Genomic DNA, 19,161 nt, shown 5'->3' on the forward strand with positions numbered 1-19,161 from the left:
ACGCGTGTGTATCCAGAAGTCGCGTTAGTCCTTTTGGCCAGAGCGTGGCTCCGTGGCTGCGAAGCGACCTGCCTGGGGGGCTGTGGGTGAGCATTGGACTCATGTCCATGGGGGCACCACGTACCTGGACACATTTTGCTACACTGCAACTACTCGGCTTCTGCAGGTCCAGTTGACAGAGCGACTGGGATCACCGGTTTTGGCATCCCTTTCACACTCATTGCTCTCCATCCCCCACACCTCCTTCAGTCAGCAGTAAATTTTGGCAGCGATGATATTAAATTTAATTCCAGAGCACAATGAATAAATCTGTCTCAAATCAACCACTTGGGAAGCCCTGTGGAAATAACTCTGCTCAGGAGCACTACAGGTTGAGGACAGCGTTTTGCCTTACAGCACGTGGCCTGTTGCTCTCTCTGGGCCATGTACTGCCGATAAATTTTGTCTGAATGTGACATAAAGCTGGGCACCATCAGAAGATCTCTGTTATTCCCACCAAACTTATGATCTGCTCAGAAAGCACTATCCTTAGTCTCACTGCTAGCTGTATAAGCTTTTAATTCCACATCACTTGGCTCCTGCATTGATTTTTATGTTGTTCTGTCCGGGATTGGCAAGTACAGGTTGCTGTGCCATCAATAACTGAGCCATTTCGCCTTCATTTTAGGTCAAAGCCGGCTTTTACTGACTGCTTTTACCTTTCTGCCTAACAACGAGAATTGTAGTGCTTTGATTTTGGTCTTCCTCCCCTTCCCCCATTAAGGGGGGGATTTTCTTCCCCAGAACCCATGGCTTTTGCTGCCTTTATCAGTGTTTTGCATTTCACACCTTCCTGGTCTGATTGATTTACAATTGATCCCACCCTTTTCACTCTCACTCCTGGCTGCTGCCTTTGCTTCGGCTTTGGAGCGGGCACTCAGCCATGTTGCTGTCTGGTGAGATTGATGGACCTTCTTGGACGTCCAATAATATTACCATAAAGAACTTCCAATTTTCAACCACATTTTCTCTGTCTTAATTCATCTTTCTCACTTGTAAAAGCCCTGGATGATTTTGGGAGCATGGGGGGAAGCATGTGTGAGGAGGATGGGCATGAGTGGGGAGGCAGGTCAAGGCTAATTCTCTCTGTTTAGGGGCTATTAATTGCACATTTCATTCCATAATGAGAATGAAGGGATGAATAATAACATATCTGGTGATACGATGTGATTGACCCATTCTGAAATAGCAGCTACGTGTCTGTGTAGGAGGTTGTGCAGTAATTACTGCAAAAGATTGTTCTCTTCCTTCATCTGCTCCTCTCATCTCCAGCCTCCCAGGCTTACCCGCTGAGCGCCTTCTCCTTCAGTTGCAGCATTTGGATTTGTCTTCCAGCTTCATAACCAGAATCTGAAAGCGTCGCAGGAGTTAGTTTTATAACATGTTAATTTATGCTTTGTTCTGACTTCCTATGATGTTCCAAGCAATGGGATTTCCTTCTTTTTTTGCCATTGCATGGTCTAATAGCTCCCATAAGTTCAGCCTATTTTTCACTTAATTTTGTCTATTACTTCCGCTTATAACTTTTTCAAACACTGCTGGCTGTTCCCAGTGTTAATATGACTCTAAATATGTCACATACTCTTTAAAATCTCATGTTCTGTGTAATCTACGATATAGTTATATATTTAGTTCTTCTGATTTCTGCGCAGACTGAACCAGCAATTATTTTGTTTTTGCATTGCATGTTGGAATTTATTAATAGTCAGTCTTGAAAACAGGGAGCCCATAAAGAATGATGGGATGGTGCATTTGGAAAAGGAGCTACACTGGGTTAGTACTTGGTCCTTGTCTGATGTGCTCTAAATCCCTCTGTCTTTTGCCACCTCAGCACATTTGAATTTTGCTGGTGTTGCCATGCAGCTTTGGGTTGTCCAGGTTCCTTCCTTCACTTAGGGGGTTTGGGAATTCATGTATTTTATTTTGATTCTTTTCTTCCATTAATTCTGAGTTTTCTCACTATTTCGTTCATCTGCTCCTAAATCCTTTCCTCCTCCATCTTTTCCTGCCCACCACACTTTCCCTGTCACCTTTAATACTTGCATCTGCCCATAAATTAATAGCCTCCCTAGATGTTACTATCATACTGTATGATCATTACTCTGTATCATCTCTGATCATCACTGTATATGTTAAATAAGGCCATACGAATACCACAGGATGAGAGTTAGGTTGCTTTGAAGGGTTAAGAGAGGATGCAACAGTAGATTAATGCACAGAGGAATGCACAGGGGCAGAGATAGCTCCAAATTAAAAATGTCAGGAGCAAATGATGTTTCCTCTGCATGTGTGGACTACTTTTGGCACGATAGTCGTCGTTGGGACTGCTGGAGTTGTCGTCCTTGACCTTTTAGGAGCCAGCTGAAGTTCTGTGCTCCTGCTCACTGAATAGGGCTGGTTTTGACTGATACTGCTGTTAGTGATGATTAAGGTTATTTTCATTACTGGCAAGTGGTTTTACTACTTTTGTCTGGTTTTAGTTGTTTACTATTATGTAATTATTGTTTATTTATATGACCAACACCCATACCTAACCATATTTTAAAATAAGCCACATTTTAAAGTAATTGCATTAAACAAAAATATCTTTACTGAATTCCCACCCATTAAAAGTGAGTGCTTGAAAATGAGAATTCATGGTTTCTCTTCTTTTCCCCCCATTTAGGGAGTGTTTGAAGAGGAGCCCACGGAGCCCAAAAGCAGAGGGCTCCGATTCGGTGACATCTCAGTCCTCACCCAGTGAAGAGGCTGGAATGATGACTGAGGTGAAGGTGAAAACAGAGGTACCAGATGACTACATCGAAGAGGTGATCTGGCAGGATGACGCCAAAGATTCGAAGAAGAACATAAAAGATGGGCCAGGAGACGTGCCAGCAGAGATCTGCGTGGTGATCGGTGGGGTTCGCAACCAGCAGACGCTCGGTAAGCTGTGGGTCAGTGTGCCCCAGAGCTGCTCCTGGCGCCTCGGCTCTGCTGGACAGACCAGGGCGAGGTGCACGTTGCTCCCTGGGGCCTGGCTCAGGATTGGTGACTTTCTTTAACTGCTGCTGTCTGTTTGCATCTGGTCACTCCTAAAGACTCAACCAAGATAAGGGTAACTTTAAGAGAAAGATTATCACCTCTTCTGAAGAGTTAAATCACATGTCCATCAGTCATGCAAAATTCTTGGTGAACCCAGGGCTGCCCAGCATAGAGGAAACCAGGAAAAAAGCTTGAGAAAAAGTTTAAATGTTTTGAGGGAAGTTGCTTTGATGAAAGTAGATGTTTCCTGTAAATAATTAGATTTAGCTTAGAAACAGTTTTACGGGTTGCTGTTTGTTTGCTTTTCTGTTTGCTAGTAACATTTCGGAATAATTTTGACTTTGAGCTGGCTGCGGTGCGCCACTTCCAAAACAGTATTTCCTATCCCCACCCCACCTAGAGCTGTGAAGTTGCGATGAGAAAGTTTTCTTTTTTGCTGTGAACATCAGACTGTCCTCTCCGGCTCCAGAGAAGGGCCTTTCTGTGGGGCCCTGGGGGAGCCTCTGCTCTGGCTAAAGTGTCTCCTCCATCGCTGCGACATGGAGCAGGTCCCAGGTGCCGAGCAGTGACTGAGAGCGAGGGTGGTTGCTGATACGAAGAAGAGAGAGAGGTGGGATGATGTTTCCTTCAAGGGGCTAGGGAGAAAGCTAATTTGAGCTGCCTGATGTTGCTCTTGGGGTTGGTTTGTCTTGCAGGGGGAAAGAAAAGGGCCACTGATGTTAGATTTTCTCCTGATTTTTGCTTGATTGCTGTTCATGCTGTTGGAAAGAAACCCTGGAGGATGTTGTTAGCTGGGGACTGTCTTGGGAGCATTGTGGTCCTGCTTGTCTTCCCTTTGCCAACAGGACGGCCACTAGGAAAGGCAGGGTGGGAGGTCACTGCTGTTTATGCAAGTTTAAAACATTTGGGGAAAGCCTAAGTCCGTAACTGGCTTCAACTTAAAAACCTTCTACTTTGGAGGAAACACTCTGTGTATTTTCAGGTTTTTTTTTGCGTCTCCACAGCTCTTGAGAAGTTGGAGACTGCATGGGCAACCCTGAAACACAGAGGTATCCCCGGGGATGGCTGCTGAGCAGAGGCAATAGGAGCTTCTCTTCCAGCTGTGGTCGCCAGCCCTTGCCGAGGGGACCTGGGCCCCTGTCACGTAGGACCCCCTTCCCCTCCTCCTGCTGGCTGGGCTCTGCAGGTGGCGCCTCCTGAGAATGTGGTTTCCAGCTAAGGTTGACTAGATTGTCATGCAAAGTGGGGAGTCGGGTTTTGCTGTTGGCTAGCTTGGATGCACACCAACATGTCACATATCGAGGGTATTGGGGACAGGCTGGGGTGAGGGGAACATGATTTCCTCCCCATGGGGTGAGGGACAGAGAGGGTTCTTTACTAGCTAACAAGTGGTAGTTGAGAGCTTTAGAAAGTAAACTGGAAAACTTCTATCTGGAATTGCTTCTTGAAATCAAATGTGCATCGCATTTGTTATTTTATAGCCTCGTGCTGGGTTTCTTTAAAGGCAACTTGGTCCTGAGGCGATTGGCAGTTAGTGGCCGATTCCTTTGTGCAAAGAGCCCTGTAAGTGCCCCTATTCATCCAGCCACTCGCATAATTCTTGTTTGTTGGGGAGGTGGCTCTGAATAACTTTTCTGTTTGGCCACCAAATACTGTGCTCTGTGTGGACCGACTGTGGTGCCCAGATATCAGTTCCTTGTGGTTTCTTGGAACTGGCTCTCAGTCAATTCTTCTGGTCCCGTCCACCCCCCGCAGAAACCACAGGCAGGCACTATTTCTATGGCTGCAGCCATTTGCGGAACTCACAGGGGAAAAGCCCTGTGCCTGCTGCTGCACCGGTGATTTCGGCTGCTGCTCTGAGGCAGCCCAAGGTTGCAGGCAGCCGGGGGCACCGGTGCTGCCCAGCTCCGGAGCAGAGGCTCCACGTGCTCTGCTGCTGCTCGCCGGTGCTTCCAGGAGGTGTTCTCCTGGAGCCTTTCTTGCAATTCTGGTAGCCCTGTGTCTAAATCACTTCAGCCATGCAGAAGGGCAAGGCCTCGGTAGGGTTTTATTCCCCTTCGTCAGAGAAGCTGAGAAGGTGTCAAAAAGGGTTATTTTTTATAGTAATTCATGTTGTGGGATGAAGTAGAGAACTGGAGGTAAATGAATCCCCATCGTTTCCATGGGAATGGGAAGGCTGCCCCCCAGACTGTGGTTTCATGGTGCATTGGGCACGGTGGGCAGCACAGGGGATGTCTCGCCTGAGCCGGGGCCGCGGTGCCTGCGGCGGCAGAGCCCACGTGGCTGCAGGTGACAGAGCTCTCTGCGGGCTTGGCGTCAGGGCTGGGCCGCAGCGTGCGTTAGAAGATCTGTGCCTCTTTTCTGAGCCACGTCTCCTGCAGGGCCCCGCCATTTTCACACATCTGTAACTTTCAGCAGTTTATGACAGGGATTCCCAGCTCGGTTGCGGTTATGCTCTTGTAGGGCTTTCATCAGATTAGGCTGTGTGCATGCTGCCTGCTGTTTGGCTGCAAGTTCCCGTGTTTCCCCCTGAGCTCTGGTCTACACCAAACTCTGTTTCAAGCCCTGCGGTGGATGAGCGGGAAGTGCCACGGCTCTGCTGATGTTTGAGTTTTTGGACTGCTACAGCTTTTGTAATGCTGCGTTGGGATGCAGCGATCCATGAGATGGTGGAGTTCAAGATGGAACTTGGTGGAAGAAGTAAGGCAAAAAGTAGGATTGCTACCCTGGACTTTCGGAGAGCCAACTTCGACCTCTCCTGAGACCTACTTGGGGTTATCTCATGGGCAAGATTGCTAGAAGGCAAGGGTGGTTGTGAGAGCTCGGCAACATTTAAACAGCACTTCTTCCAAGCTCAGGATCAGTGCATCCCTAACAGTAGGAAATCAGGGTAGGGAGGCATGAGACCTGTGTGGATAAGCAAGGAGCTCATCAACAAGATCAAGAGGAAGAGGAAGGTCTATGAACCTACTCTTGTATAAGAAATCAGCCACCTATAATTGCTTACACACTACTGTTCTCACCCCTCAGTCTATTTTCACAAATGTTCAATGTGTATGGTGGCCCTTGGGGACTCCTCCTGTCACCCCAGCGCAGCAGCCCAAAGGGAGCTGGGTCCTCTCTTGTGCTCTTCCTCGAGGCTCTGTGCAGAAGGGATGCCACCTCTCGCACAAGGGCTGGGGGATGGGAAAGAAGCACTCACACAACCCCTGAGAATTGGCAACAGATTTCTTTATTGCCGGGACATCTTGCAGGTAAGCCTGCGGGATGTCCGTGGTGTTTGGTGGCTCCAAGCTAATGCTTGGGATGGAGCCTGAGCATCGAGCAGGGAGCTGGCCGGGCACTCCTGCGACGCTGTTGGTGCTCTCGGATGGAAGAGAGCAACGACATGCTGCGGTAGTCCCAGGTCTGTTCTGGTGGAGATGGATCCACTTCCATTTGTTTCTCCACATCTTCTGGTGGATTCGTCTCCATGGGCTCCACAGTGTTTGGCAGAAGGATAAGCCAGTCTTTGCCCAGGACTGCCCAAAAAGGATGCCTTCCATCCCAAATGTTTTCAGGCCAGGGTGCCGAACCAGGGGCTCGTCCAGTTCCACCCTGAGGTCCCATGCCACCGTCAGCTTGATTTTCACACATGGGTTCGATGCTGCCATACGTTTTTCGGCCATGGCTGGGTCCCACGCTCCGTTCTGGACTATGGGCACGCCTCTGCTCCCCACGGCTGTCTGCCTGATGCTCCTGATTTTGCCCCACGCCACCATTGTGCCTATGGGAAGGCCCAGGCCCCCTGTCGCTGGATGTTAGAGGGGGCGGCCTGTTCCCCGCATCGTTGTGGTACCAGTGGTACCGCTTGTACGTGTGTGTGGGCTGCGCGCCAGAGGTCTCTTGAGCACTGGTGTCTCTTGTGCTGCCGGCGCTATCCCTCCGCCCATGACACTTCTCCTTCTTGTTAGCTGCATTCCTTCTTGGTGCTTCTTTGGACGGCATTGCTGTCCTCGCACACCAAGCAGGGCTGCTTCTCGCTGTGCCGCTTCTAGTCTCCTTCCTGCCGCGTACGCCGGCTGTCGGAGGACCTAGTCGCTGAGCGAGTGGTGGGCCAGCTGCAGGGGGGCCTGTTTTATAGGGCCCGCAGCACATGCGGGGCACTGGTGGCCACTGTGACCTCAGCAAGCCTCTGCGATGCAGCGGCCCATGCGTGGCCAAAGGCGGCTGTGTTGGGAGCGGCCTGGAAGATGGAAGAAGGAGGAGGGTTGGGGGGCTGAAGGCCCCTTTTCTGGGGCTGGCTCCCCCGGGCCATTTGGCTTGCCAGAGAGAAAGGCTGCCCCTTGACCACAGGGACTGCCCTGCACCTCCCATCCTGTGCCCTGGGTTTATTTTTAACACTGTTTTTTAGGTAATTAAAATTACTTTACAGAAAAGAACAGAAGCAAGGTGCATCTTCAGGCCTAATTCCCACATGCGCTTTGTGCTCTGAGTGAGGAATTTCTACCTCACGTCACACCCAAGCTAAATCTCCCCTCCATTTGTTCAAAGCCATTATTCCTGGTTCCATGGCTACACTCCCTGACAGAGTCTCTCTCCAGCTTTCTTTTAGGCCACTTTTATGGGTTAGGTTAGGTGGCAAAACTGCAGGACCTTGCAAATTGCAGCCTGATAAGACCTTGTTCCACATGTTCCACATGATGCTTTCCAGCTCAGGCTCTAGCCTCTTGTCAGTGTAACACAGAATCACAGAAACATTAAGGTCGGAAAACACCTCCAAGACCATCTGGTCCAACCATCCCCCTACCACCAGTGTCACCCACTAACCCATGTCCCTCAGCACCACGTCCAACCTTTCCTTAAACACACCCCCAGGGATGGCGACACCACCACTTCCCTGGGCAACCCGTTCCAATGCCTGACTGCATTGACTGACTGACTTTCTGAGAAGAAGTGTCTCCTAATTTCCAACCTGAAGCTCCCCTGGCACAACTTGAGGCCATTCCCTCTAGTCCAAACACCTCACGAAGGCACCCTTTCTTCTTCTGGGACGATTATTCCTGGCAGGATGCATAGGTCCCGCATCCCGAGGCCCAACCACACCCTGACATTTCCATTTCCCCTCGCTTTTACCCTCAGACCCCTCACTACGGAGAGCGGGGGCTTCCATCCCCCACTCCTCTCCCACTTCGCCACCCTCTTCTCCTCATAATACCCTTGCTTTAGAAACAGAGAGTCCTTCTGTTACAAATAAGAACCTGAAGAATGGGGTGAACTAAGTGACTTCCCAAAAATCTTCTGGAGAGTCTGGTTTGGGGCAAGAGGGTCCCAGGGGCTGCACCTGGACTGCAGCTGGGGCAGCATCTGGAGGTGACTGGGGCAGACCCCCAAAACGTGCTCTTTTTTTGTGTTTTGCTGAGTTTGGGCCCATTTGCTCTCAGCCCTACAGGGCTGCCCTCTGGTTCTGCTTTCTGCTGGAAGTTGCTGTCTGGCCGCAGGTGCCTAATTATCCAGGTGCTAATGAAATTCATTCGAACGCCCTTTTGACCCCCGCACAGGCAGTGGAAGGAGTGAAGGAATTTAGGGAAGAAACAAATGAGGAAAAGTGTACAGGAGCAAGTGTAGAGTCCTGCACCTGGGAAGGAACAACCGCATGGATCAGTACAGGCTGGGGGATGACCTGCTGGAGAGGAGCTCTGTGGAGAAGGACCTGGGGATCCTAGCGGATGGCAGGTTGGCCATGAGCCAGCAGTGTGCCCTGGTGGCCAAGAAGGCCAAGGGGATCCTGGCATGCATTAAAAGGAGCATGGCCAGCAGGTCAAGGGAGGTGATCCTCCCCCTCTACTCTGCCCTGGGCAGGCCTCCCCTAGAGTACTGTGTCCAGTTCTGGGCTCCGCAGTACAAAAAAGACAGGGATCTCCTGGAAAGAGTCCAGCGGAGGGCCACAAAGATGATATGGGGCCAGGAGCATCTTCCCTGTGAGGAAAGGCTGAGAGACCTGGGTCTGTTCAGCCTTGAGAAAAGAAGACTGGGAAGGGATCTTATTACAAATCTTTACAAATACCTGAAGTGTGGGAGATGGAGGTATTTGGCCAACCTCTTTTTAGTGGTTTTTGGCGATAAGACAAAGGGCAATGGCCATAAAATGAGCACAGGAAGTTCTGCACCAACATGCAAAAGAACTTCTGCATGGTGAGGGTGACGGAGCACTGGAACAGGCTGCCCAGGGAGGTTGTGGAGTCTCCTTCTCTGGAGATATTCAAGGCCCATCTGGACGCCTACCTGGGCAACCTGCTCTAGGGAACCTCCTTTGGCAGAGGGGTTGGACCTGATGATGTCTTGAGGTCCCTTCCAACCCCTACAATTCTGTGATTCTGTTGTTCTGTGATTCCTTTTGATCTGCTGTTATGCAGGAGTCTCACAAGGCCCATGGGTTCCCCTGGGTCATCCCAAGCAAGGGAAGCCACTAGACTGATGGCTCCCACGGGCCCAGAGCTGCTGTCTCCTCGCCGGTGTGTCTGGGAGGGCACAGCTTAGAGAGCTGATGTCTCCTCTCCTCCTCCTTTGTCCTTTTTATCTTGCTCACTTCATGTGCTGGCCTTGGGCCAGGGCCATTTGAAGAGGTCCAGCACATCAGCGTTTCTCAGGGCAGGGCTGTGAGGGCAAGAAAGGCCAAGAAGCGCACTGCGAAGTGATCTAGAAAGGAGAAGAAAGTAAAATGGTATTGGCACTGTAAATCAAGAGAAGGGGAGGGAGACTGTTTGGCTGGTGTGGATGATTTTCTAACGCTGGGAATACCATCAGGTCAGTATTTGTGTTTTGAAGGACTGAGTTATCTGTGAGTTGATCAGGAGAAGTTTTATACAAGACTATTTAAACTCCCAGTCTGGGCCGGGCTTTATGAGAAGTATTTTGGAGAGGATTTTTAAAGTCATGCATTAAATCAGAAATGTTTCTGAGACAAAGTGAAGAGTGAATCCTTCTGCTTTGAGACTATCAATCTAACATGCACATGCTTGATTCATACCGTGATGCTGATGTCTCAGTTGCTGAGCTGCTATGCACACATAATTCATGAGATCTTTGGATTCTCCTTAGTTAAACCACATAAGTGCTGCAAAAGCCTTAAAAATTTCCAAGGCCATCTGTCCCTGTGGCTTGGCAACAAAATGTCAGAGGCTACAGAGATTTTTAATAGGCATCAGCTATCATTATCCTTTGGAAATGCATCCACTTTAAGGGCTCTTTTCTGATTTTTTCTGCACAATTTAGATGGAAAAGCAGTGGAACGTGGCTCTCCTGTTGGATAAACACGAAATCGATATTCAGGGACCTGGATTTTTGACCATGTATTGAGATACACGTCTGGTATGTGGTGGAAGGGTGTGAAAGTCTAATCAGGGACAAGAGAGCAAGGGAAAGCTCTGGACACTCTGGGTGTGTTGCCCAAATTCTATCTGCAAGGCTCAGTAGAAGTCTGGCCAAACTGAGTGCACCAACTAACCAAAAACCCTCCCCATCTTCTCACCTACTACAAGCAGCTTTAACCTGCATGGCACATCCTGATGTGGGTGAGGTCTGAAATAAGCCGTGACCACAGTGGCATTGCCCAAGGCAACACAAGCATGTCCTCTGCAGAGCCTTAGCATGTGATTTTTTTTTCACTTCATCTCTACTCCACTCTAACAACACGTTTACTGTGGCAAACACTCCCTCCTTTCTCTCACAGTGGGATCTGTGCCTCTGACCCCACCATGGTGTGCTGCGTACGCAGCTGGGGCTGTTGGGCTGTCTCACAGTCCCCGTGGGGCAGTGCTCGGCCACCTGCACGCAGGAGGCAGGTAGAGGTGCCCCTGGCAAAGCTGGCTCCAGCCTCCCCCACGTTGCATGTGAGACCTGGGTCACAGGGGATATGGGGAGCAAAGCGCTCGCCATGAGATGCGCTGGGCTCTGTCCTGCCATCAGCTCCTGCCCTTGCTTCCTGGGCAGAGCCCATTGTGCAGGGCAGCAGTGCCAATTTGGTTCCGTACTGGCAAGGGAAGACGCTATGCAATCACTTGTATGGCTTATGTTCTTCCTGAAGAACTTCTGCACAAGCAAATGCATTTATGTGGCTTAGACCACCTGCAGAGGAGGGGAGAAATACAAGAAATGGGGGGGGAGGAGGGGAAATCAGCCCAGAGCCCCTAATTGGTTTTTATCTGTTTTTATTTTTATTTTTTGCAGTGCTCTGTGTGTGCGCAGCACTGTTTTAGGGGCATGGGTGGGCATCAGTCTCAGTTTGCTGGTGGTACAGCTGAACCTCAGGCATTGCACAAGGTTACGGGTTGGAAGGGACCAAGTGATCAGGAGCGCACTCATCTTCTGGCCATGCTTGCTTTGGGACTCTAGCTGGAATAGTTTTCAGAAAAGACCCGTGGAGGTTGGCGATAATTTCATCAGTCTTTGAGCATGGACAATGAGGGCTGGCAGATGCTGCTGACTTGCTGGTATCCAGGATTTCACTTAGGATAACCTGAGTGGAGTGGCCGTGGGTGATGACTGTCCCATCTATATGTATCTGTATACAGGAAATGCGGCTAGGTACGATATAAGAGGCTGTGGAGCAGATCATAGTCAACTGACTACAGTGTCAGTATTTTAGAGTGTTTTTCCAGATGTGTTCTCCTGTGTTTGGGCTATAGCGAATTGCCTGTTTGAGCATCAGTGACAAAGTATCCTCCCGAGCTCAAAAGACAGTCCCAAGTGATGCTAACAGTGATGGGCAGGGAATTCAGCACGGCTGTGAGATGGAAGGAGGGTTGTTTTCTTCAGAAGCTGTAAGCAATAGGACATGGAGAAGAAAGAATGTGGGTATAGTGTGTTCAAAAAACGTTTGATTTTGTTCCTGGAAAGACCTTACTCAAGAGTAACACACGGTAAGTATTGCTGTAATGTGATGTTTGGGAGTATTTATTTGGACGTGTGTGAATGCTGTGTTCCTGTTTGTGGCTCATCCTTGAGTTTTGCTGTTTCGCATGATCAGGAAAAGATTTTTCCAAGGTTGCATGCATGTCCGTGGAAAGGAAATGCTCCGTTCACACTAAAGAATCCTCAGCCCTGTCTTCTCCCACCTCCTCTTCCAGTGAGTGCTGCCCTTGCTCTACCAGATAGGACGTATAGGATCTATTACTTACCTGATGGGCAGCTAACAAATGCAATACATTTTGCAAGTGAGAGCTTGAAAGTCTAATTTATAGCCTGTTTGCCAAGATGGAGTGGGAAAAAAAGGTTGAATCGTCTTAAATAACAAATCTGAGGAAATTTTTGTCTGCCTGTCCAATAAACAGAAGAGGCTAAATTCATTGCATAATTTCATCATTACAAATGATTCTCCCAGCTCTGTTTCTCTGGTTTCATTTCAAATGACTCTTTGCAGATGTGTGTTTTCTGGAATTAGATACACAAATTGAGAAGAGAGACTACTGTGGTCATGTGATTTTCCTTAAAAAGGTCAAAAGTTCTATTTGTATCTATTTGGTTTCCTCTGGGTGGATATTTACCAAATCTCTGTGGGTTTCCTGAGAAATTTGTACATTGTGCATTTCTTGAGAAATTTTGAAAACTACTTGCCTCAAGATAACATACTGCCTTCTTTTTTCAGTTGAAAAGCTTTTTTCCCATATACTAGAACTTACTGAAAAGTGATTCAAGGTTATTTCTGTCCATAGGAAATATTAGTCATTATTATAAAATTATAAGTCAGGCTATTTTGAGAGTGGCCCTTTCATGTTAGCAAATTTATAAAGATATACTGAAAATGTAAGTTCAGGGTAATATGCCAAGGAATCTTCAATAAGGCTGAAAAACGAATAGAGTCTGGATAGTGATTTCCTGCATTTATCTCCGTGAATCTTCCAAAAATTACTTTGCTGCAAACTGCATTTTTTTTGTCCATGGTTTATGGATAAGTATATGGTGAGGCTGTTTTTCCTGATCTAATATGGCGTTGTATACTTTTCTGTCTTGTTTTTCAGGATCTTATGAGTGTGGAATATGTGGGAAGAAATACAAGTATTACAACTGTTTCCAGACCCATGTGCGAGCGCATAGAGGTATCTCTCTCCTGCTCAAATATTTGGGAATCCTGGGGTAACATTCAAGCTCAGGGAATATTTTGGGGAAGGCTTTGAAGATTGCTCTGCCACTTCTTTGTCCATCACTAATGCTTCTTTTGGGTAGCCTGTTTGTAGGATAATCTTTGTGGCTCTCTGATTTCTTTGGCTCTCCACTCCAGCAGTATTCCTCCTGAAGTTGTGACCAGCCGCTGTGCTTGGTGCAGTAGGATAACTGCAGTATTTACTGCACAGGGCTATTTGCGGCATTGCTGTGTGTTGGGAGAGCTGCAAATCACTAAGTCTCTCCTGGCAGATGAAATCATGTGCCAGCCCCAGGCAGTGTAGGCACCTGCCCGAGGTGTTATAATCCACCCCTGCTGTGTCTGGGTGGAGGACAGTTACAGATCAAGGCAAAAAGTTCAGGCAAAATCCGGGACTTCAGGATGTTCATACCTGTGCAGAGGGTTGTTTTTATTCATGGAAAAGGATTACACACAGTAAAACGCATCAGGTGCTGATGTTCGTTACTATTTATGGATGCCCACAGTACAGGCTGCTAACCTGTGCATCTCACTTTATGCTGGCAGTGGTATGCTTCTGTGTTTTCATGCTAAACATAAAATGATACTTGAAATCATCCCTGGGCCCCTGCTGAGGTCACTTTCCAAATGTATTGTTTGCATGAAATTTCATGTGCTTAGTCAGAAGTGATTTTCTTTTTCCTGAATTTTCTGTAAGTCTGGCTAATTTCAAGTTACTTAATTGCAGAAATGGGGAAGTTTTGCTTGGCTGTTTTGTACAATTAGTGTAGCATGTATAATTTGGAGAAATACGTATCTAAAATAACAAAACCATAGGGACTTGAAACTAGATCACAAGCCTTTCAGTGTTTTTATTTTCTTCCACCTGAGTTAAGCACTGAAGTGTGTCAGACTTGTAGGAGCATCTGCGATAACTCCTCATTTGTCACTAGCAATATTAGTGCACTTGGTCTTCCATTAAGCAATTGACTGGAATGTCTGAAGGCACATCAGGGAATCTCCCAATGAAAACTGAAAATCCAGGAATAATGAATGCTAATGCAGTGTTAAATCTTAAATGCTTAAACTCTCAGAAGTCAGCAAATGCACAGCTGAAAAGCAAACATGCATCTGAAACTTCTCAGAGTCTACAGTCACATAATAAATCCTTTAACTGCATGGTTGCATAGTTCTTGTGTGCTGTTTAACATCATAGAGCTTCTTATGTATCCTCAGATAGATGCATAATTGGTTTTTGATACTGGTATTTCTTTCTAAATGCCAACAAAGCTCCTAGAAGTCCTTTAAATAACTGCTACAAGCTAGCTTCGCTCTGCAGTTGAAGAAAAAAATCCATAAAATAATAGTGAGTGGCAACTGTCCCACCCACTGTAGGAGAACATCAGGTTTGTGACTATCTGAAGAACCTGAATATGGTTCCTGGGACATACCGAATCCTGAGGGAACTGGCAGGTGAAGTTGCTAAGTCACTCTCCATCATATTTGAAAAGTTGTGGCAGTCAGGGGAAGTCCCCAGTGACCGGAGGAGAAGCATAACCCCCATTTTGAGAAAGGGTGAAAAGGAGGATGCAGGGAACTACAGACTGGTCAGCCTCAGCTCTTTGCCCAGGAAGATCATGGAGCAGATCTTCCTGGAAGCCATGCTTAGGGACTTGGAAAACAGGTGATGGAGACATCCTGCATGGCTTCGCTAAGGGCGAATTGTGCCTGACTAACTTGGTGGCCTTTTATGACAGATTGACAGCATTGGTGGACAAGGGAAGAGCAACTGATGTCATCTACCTGGACTTGCCCAAAGCCTTTGATACAGTCCCACACAACATCCGTATCTCTAAATTGGAGAGACACGGATTTGATGGGTGGACTATTTGGTGGGTAAGGAATTGGCTGGATGGCTTCATCTAGAGAGCTGTGGCGAAAGGTTCAATGTGCAGATGAAGACCAGTTATGAGAGGTGTCCCTCAGAGGTCTGTACTGGGACCAGTACTGTTTAATACTTTCATTAGTGACATGAATTGAGTGCACCCTCAGCAAGCAGGTTTGCAGATGACACCAGGCTGTGTGGTGCGGTTGACATGCTGCAGGGAAGGGATGCCATCCAGAGGGACCTGGACGGGCCAGAGAGGTGGGCCTGTGCCAACTTCATGGAGTTCAACAAGGCCAAGTGCAAGGTCCTGCACCTGGGCCAGGGAAATCCCCTGGCCATGGAGCTGTTGGAACAGGTCCAGAGGAGGTCACGAGGATGATCAAGGGGTTGGAGCACCTCTCCTATGGAGACAGGCTGAGGGAGCTGGGGTTGTTCAGCCTGGAGAAGAGAAGGCTCCAGGCTGACCTTACAGCGTCCTTCCAGTGCCTAAAGGGGGCTGCAGGAAAGCTAAGGGGGGGACTCTTTGCAGGGAGCGGAGTGATAGGGCAAGGGGTAATGGCTTTAAATTTAAAGAGGGTAGGTTTAGATTAAATGAGGAAGAAATTCTTTACTCAGAGGGCGATGAGGCCCTGGCCCAGGCTGCCCAGAGGAGCTGTGGGTGCCCCATCCCTGGCAGTGCCCAAGGCCAGGCTGGATGGGGCTGGGGGCAGCCTGGGCTGGTGGGAGGGGTCCCTGCCCATGGCAGGGGTTGGAACAGGATGGGCTTTAAGGTCCCTTCCAACCCAAACCATTCCATGATTCTGTGATTCTAATAGTTTGCTGACATACAGAGGGCTTTACTGTTGCCTCACAGCATTGCAATAATTTTATAATAATGATTGCAATATTTAAATTTGGGACAAGGATTGCTTTTATTTTACTTCTCTCCAACAAGCACTGTGGGATCCTTACTGCAACAGGAATTTGTAGGAGCTGCATTCGTATGAGATCAGCTGCTATTGTGTGATTCAATTTACTTGTATTTATATATTTATTTATATTGCAAATGAAATTAAGGTATGCATCAAATGGTCTCGATTCATCACAATACACACGTACAATTGATATCTGTAGGTTTATCACAAACTCAGTGGAGACATTGCTTTGCCTTTTGCTTCCAAAGTCTTTTTAATGTGTAGCTACAGAAAATGGAAATTTTCAAAATTTTGTATGTGGAAATTTATTAGTAATTTTCATGTCAGCACTGGAGAAGCACAATTTATATATGTAAAACTTAGAAAGTGTTGTTTTATCTTGCTGTAAATTGATGCATGCAGTGGTAACATTTAAAGTGCATTTAAATTGCCTTAAGACAATAAAAATCAAAATGAGATATTTATTCTTGTATACTAGTCAACAACAAATCCAATTGAAAACTTGATGCAACTCTGTAAATGTGATTCTCCCAGAAACAGACCCCGAACTAGCTTCTTAAGCAGTTCAGAAGTGTACCTGTCTGCAGACAAATAATATGCCATTGAATATGCACGTCATGTATACGTCAAAAATAATAATAAAAAAGAAGGCCTATAGGGAGGAAAGCTCTGTGTCCTGTTATCCAGTGAGAGTCAGACACAGCGGAACCAGCAACAATGCTGGAAATAGCAGAAGACTGCAGGACTTAAAGAAATTTTGTTGGAAGATGCTTTTATTGCAACAAGTACCTAAGGTTTTATGTAGAAGCAGTGGCTGGTATTGTCCACCATAACAAATATGAGATAACCTTCTGGTTATCACGGAGGGTGTGGTTCTTCGCTCTCCATATTCTCCCTGTGAATCTGCAGTCCACGTTTTGGATCAAACCCCAAAGCGCTGGCAAGCCAGCTCTTTTAGTTCTACTTGTCCTCGAAGTACCATGAGTTGAGCTCCCTTGGCCTATTCTGTGCAATCGTCAGCTGCCAGAAACGCAGATCCTGGACCTTTTCATCTTTTCATTTTGGCCGGGCAAGGAAGGAGCGGTGGCAGGACTTGGCATTCCCTCTTTGCCTGATGGTTTTTCTGAGCATCAGCCACCGCCACGTGTCAGACACCCAGTACCAGGCCTTTGCCTGAGGGTTTGGCTGATGCAGGATCAGCTCTCCAGCTCAGCGTCAAAATAGCTGGAGCAAGCTCAGGCTGCTTTTCTTCTCCTTGGGTGCTTTCTTCCAGGGCTTTTTGGGTCCTCAAGCAGAAATAACTACTTTTTGTTAGGCATTGAAGGATATCCCCCTTCCTCTTGAACAGCCCCGCTGCTTTTTGCTTTCTTGTGTCGTTGCTGTGTCACTAATGGGATTTGGGTAGGCCCTGCAGAGGGACAGAGCTGGTGATCCAGTGGGATCATCAGCTCTTTCCTGTCGTGGATGAGGAGAAAGGTTCAAACCTGATCAACACAATTACTTTGGGACAGAACAAATGAAAAAGCATCTCTATAGCTAGTCCTGCTGTCCTCAATCAGTGACACAAGTTCTGTTCCCAGGAGGGGAGGTTGAAAGGTCCCAAATTGTCCTTGCTTAGCACTGGGTCGTTTCTAAGCTCCGTTTTGTGCAGCCCGGTATCGAGGTAGCAGCAGTAGCTGGGGAGCCTGGGGCTTGGGGCTGGTGCAGGCATGGGGTCTTTGACCCTCTCCCTTTTTGTCCTTAATCATCAAATCATTGGTTTAGCCCACGCAAGGCCTAAATTTGTTCTCATCCTTTGAGTTGTTCAGTTCCATGTTGACTCTCACTTGGTGACATCTTTAAAGAGTAAAAATCACATTCTTCTTTGTAACGACCATTTTCAATAGAAATTTCCTAGATTTTTCTTTATGTGCACCTGCCTACTCGCTCAATGTCCATGGCAGAGAAGCTGTGCTGACAGTGACTTTCTTCAGGCTTTTTTTCCTTCATCTACCTTCAGGAATGGTGGTTTCTTAATAAAAAACTGGACATTCTCTTAGTTTATTGAGCCTTCTCTATGGTGCTCTGCTTGGCTGGAGGAATTCAGGGAGCGATTGATCTCCTGGTACTTTGCAAGTGCTAAGAGTCGAGGTAGCTGTTTGCCAAAGAACTGCTGCCTTGCAGGGGCAGGCTCCCTTTCTGCTTTGCTCTGAAAGCCCAGTTGCAGGCACGGGAACCCCACGTGAAGCTTTTGACTCTGCCAAGAGTCAGGTACATAGGTAAGAAATTTACTCACTACAGATTATCTTGGAAGAAATGAAAAGATTGCAAGAAATGAAAAGAAGTGAAAAGGTTGTTACCCTGCGCCTCCCCAAAACGAAAAAAAAAATAAATGTTGGGCTCAAAGGCTCCTTTGTGAGCTGTTGTGCAGCCCCATGGGACCAGGGCTCCTTCCTCCCCCTGCAGAGCTGCTGGAGCTGGGCCGGAGCAGAGAGGCTGCAAATTCCTGGTTGCACTGGTGGGCACTGTCCCAGCTGTCAGCATGGACAAACGTTGCCGCGTCACCTACAGGAAACGTAGGCCTCAGAAATGTGTTGCTTACAGTGCTTTTTGTTTAGCTACGTGGGGCTTTTCAAGTCATTGGAAGGTTTGGAGTCTCTTCAGGAATTAGTCAGCTAGAAAGTTTTGTTTTGTACGGTTCAGTTGGATTTGAGCAACATGAGCAGCAAAAAACATCGGCATGGTTTGAGTGAGGAGAATTATTTCACTTTTAGATAACTCAGAAATGGCTGAAATTACTTTATTAGACTTTCAAAAAGTAAATTAAAAAACCTCTGGGCTGAGGCCAAGCAGGCAAGATTTTTACCCAATGGAGAATTCTTCAGAAAGCAAATGAAAGAAAATAGCAAGACTCAAGTTTAACCCTCGCAGGATATATCGCCTCCGCTGTAATAATTGGTGGAAGTTCTCTGTTTCCAGATAAGCTTTTCTGGGCTGAAAGATGATTTTGCTTGAGCTGTTTTTCTTTATTATTTATTGACATTATTTAGTTGCTGCAGTGCCTCCCTGAGAACAGACCAGCTCTCTGTTACCTTTCCACATGGGTGTGCCAGCCCAGGGCCTGATACAGCACCGTCAGGGTAGGGTTGTTGACTTCAGGTGAAATTTCTAGTTTAACCAATTGTTTGATGATCTGAAAAATTCTCAGAGCTTCTGGAGTT

At 47.3% G+C, this 19,161-nt stretch overlaps 1 protein-coding gene across 15 annotated transcripts in view; it reads left to right on the forward strand.

The window, feature by feature from the left end:
• The window catches only part of ZNF618 (zinc finger protein 618), a 167,151-nt gene that overhangs the window by 83,377 nt on the left and 64,613 nt on the right, over nucleotides 1–19,161 (forward strand). For all 15 annotated transcript variants that reach the window (XM_080561354.1, XM_080561362.1, XM_080561356.1 and 12 more), the window contains 2 exons: nucleotides 2,705–2,961; nucleotides 13,059–13,136. In XM_080561354.1, coding sequence (XP_080417480.1) covers nucleotides 2,705–2,961; nucleotides 13,059–13,136 — 335 coding nt within the window. The remainder of the gene's footprint in view (nucleotides 1–2,704; nucleotides 2,962–13,058; nucleotides 13,137–19,161) is intronic.

This window comes from Anser brachyrhynchus (genome assembly GCF_964034855.1).
Source record: "Anser brachyrhynchus genome assembly, chromosome: 19".
Lineage (NCBI taxonomy): Eukaryota > Metazoa > Chordata > Aves > Anseriformes > Anatidae > Anser > Anser brachyrhynchus.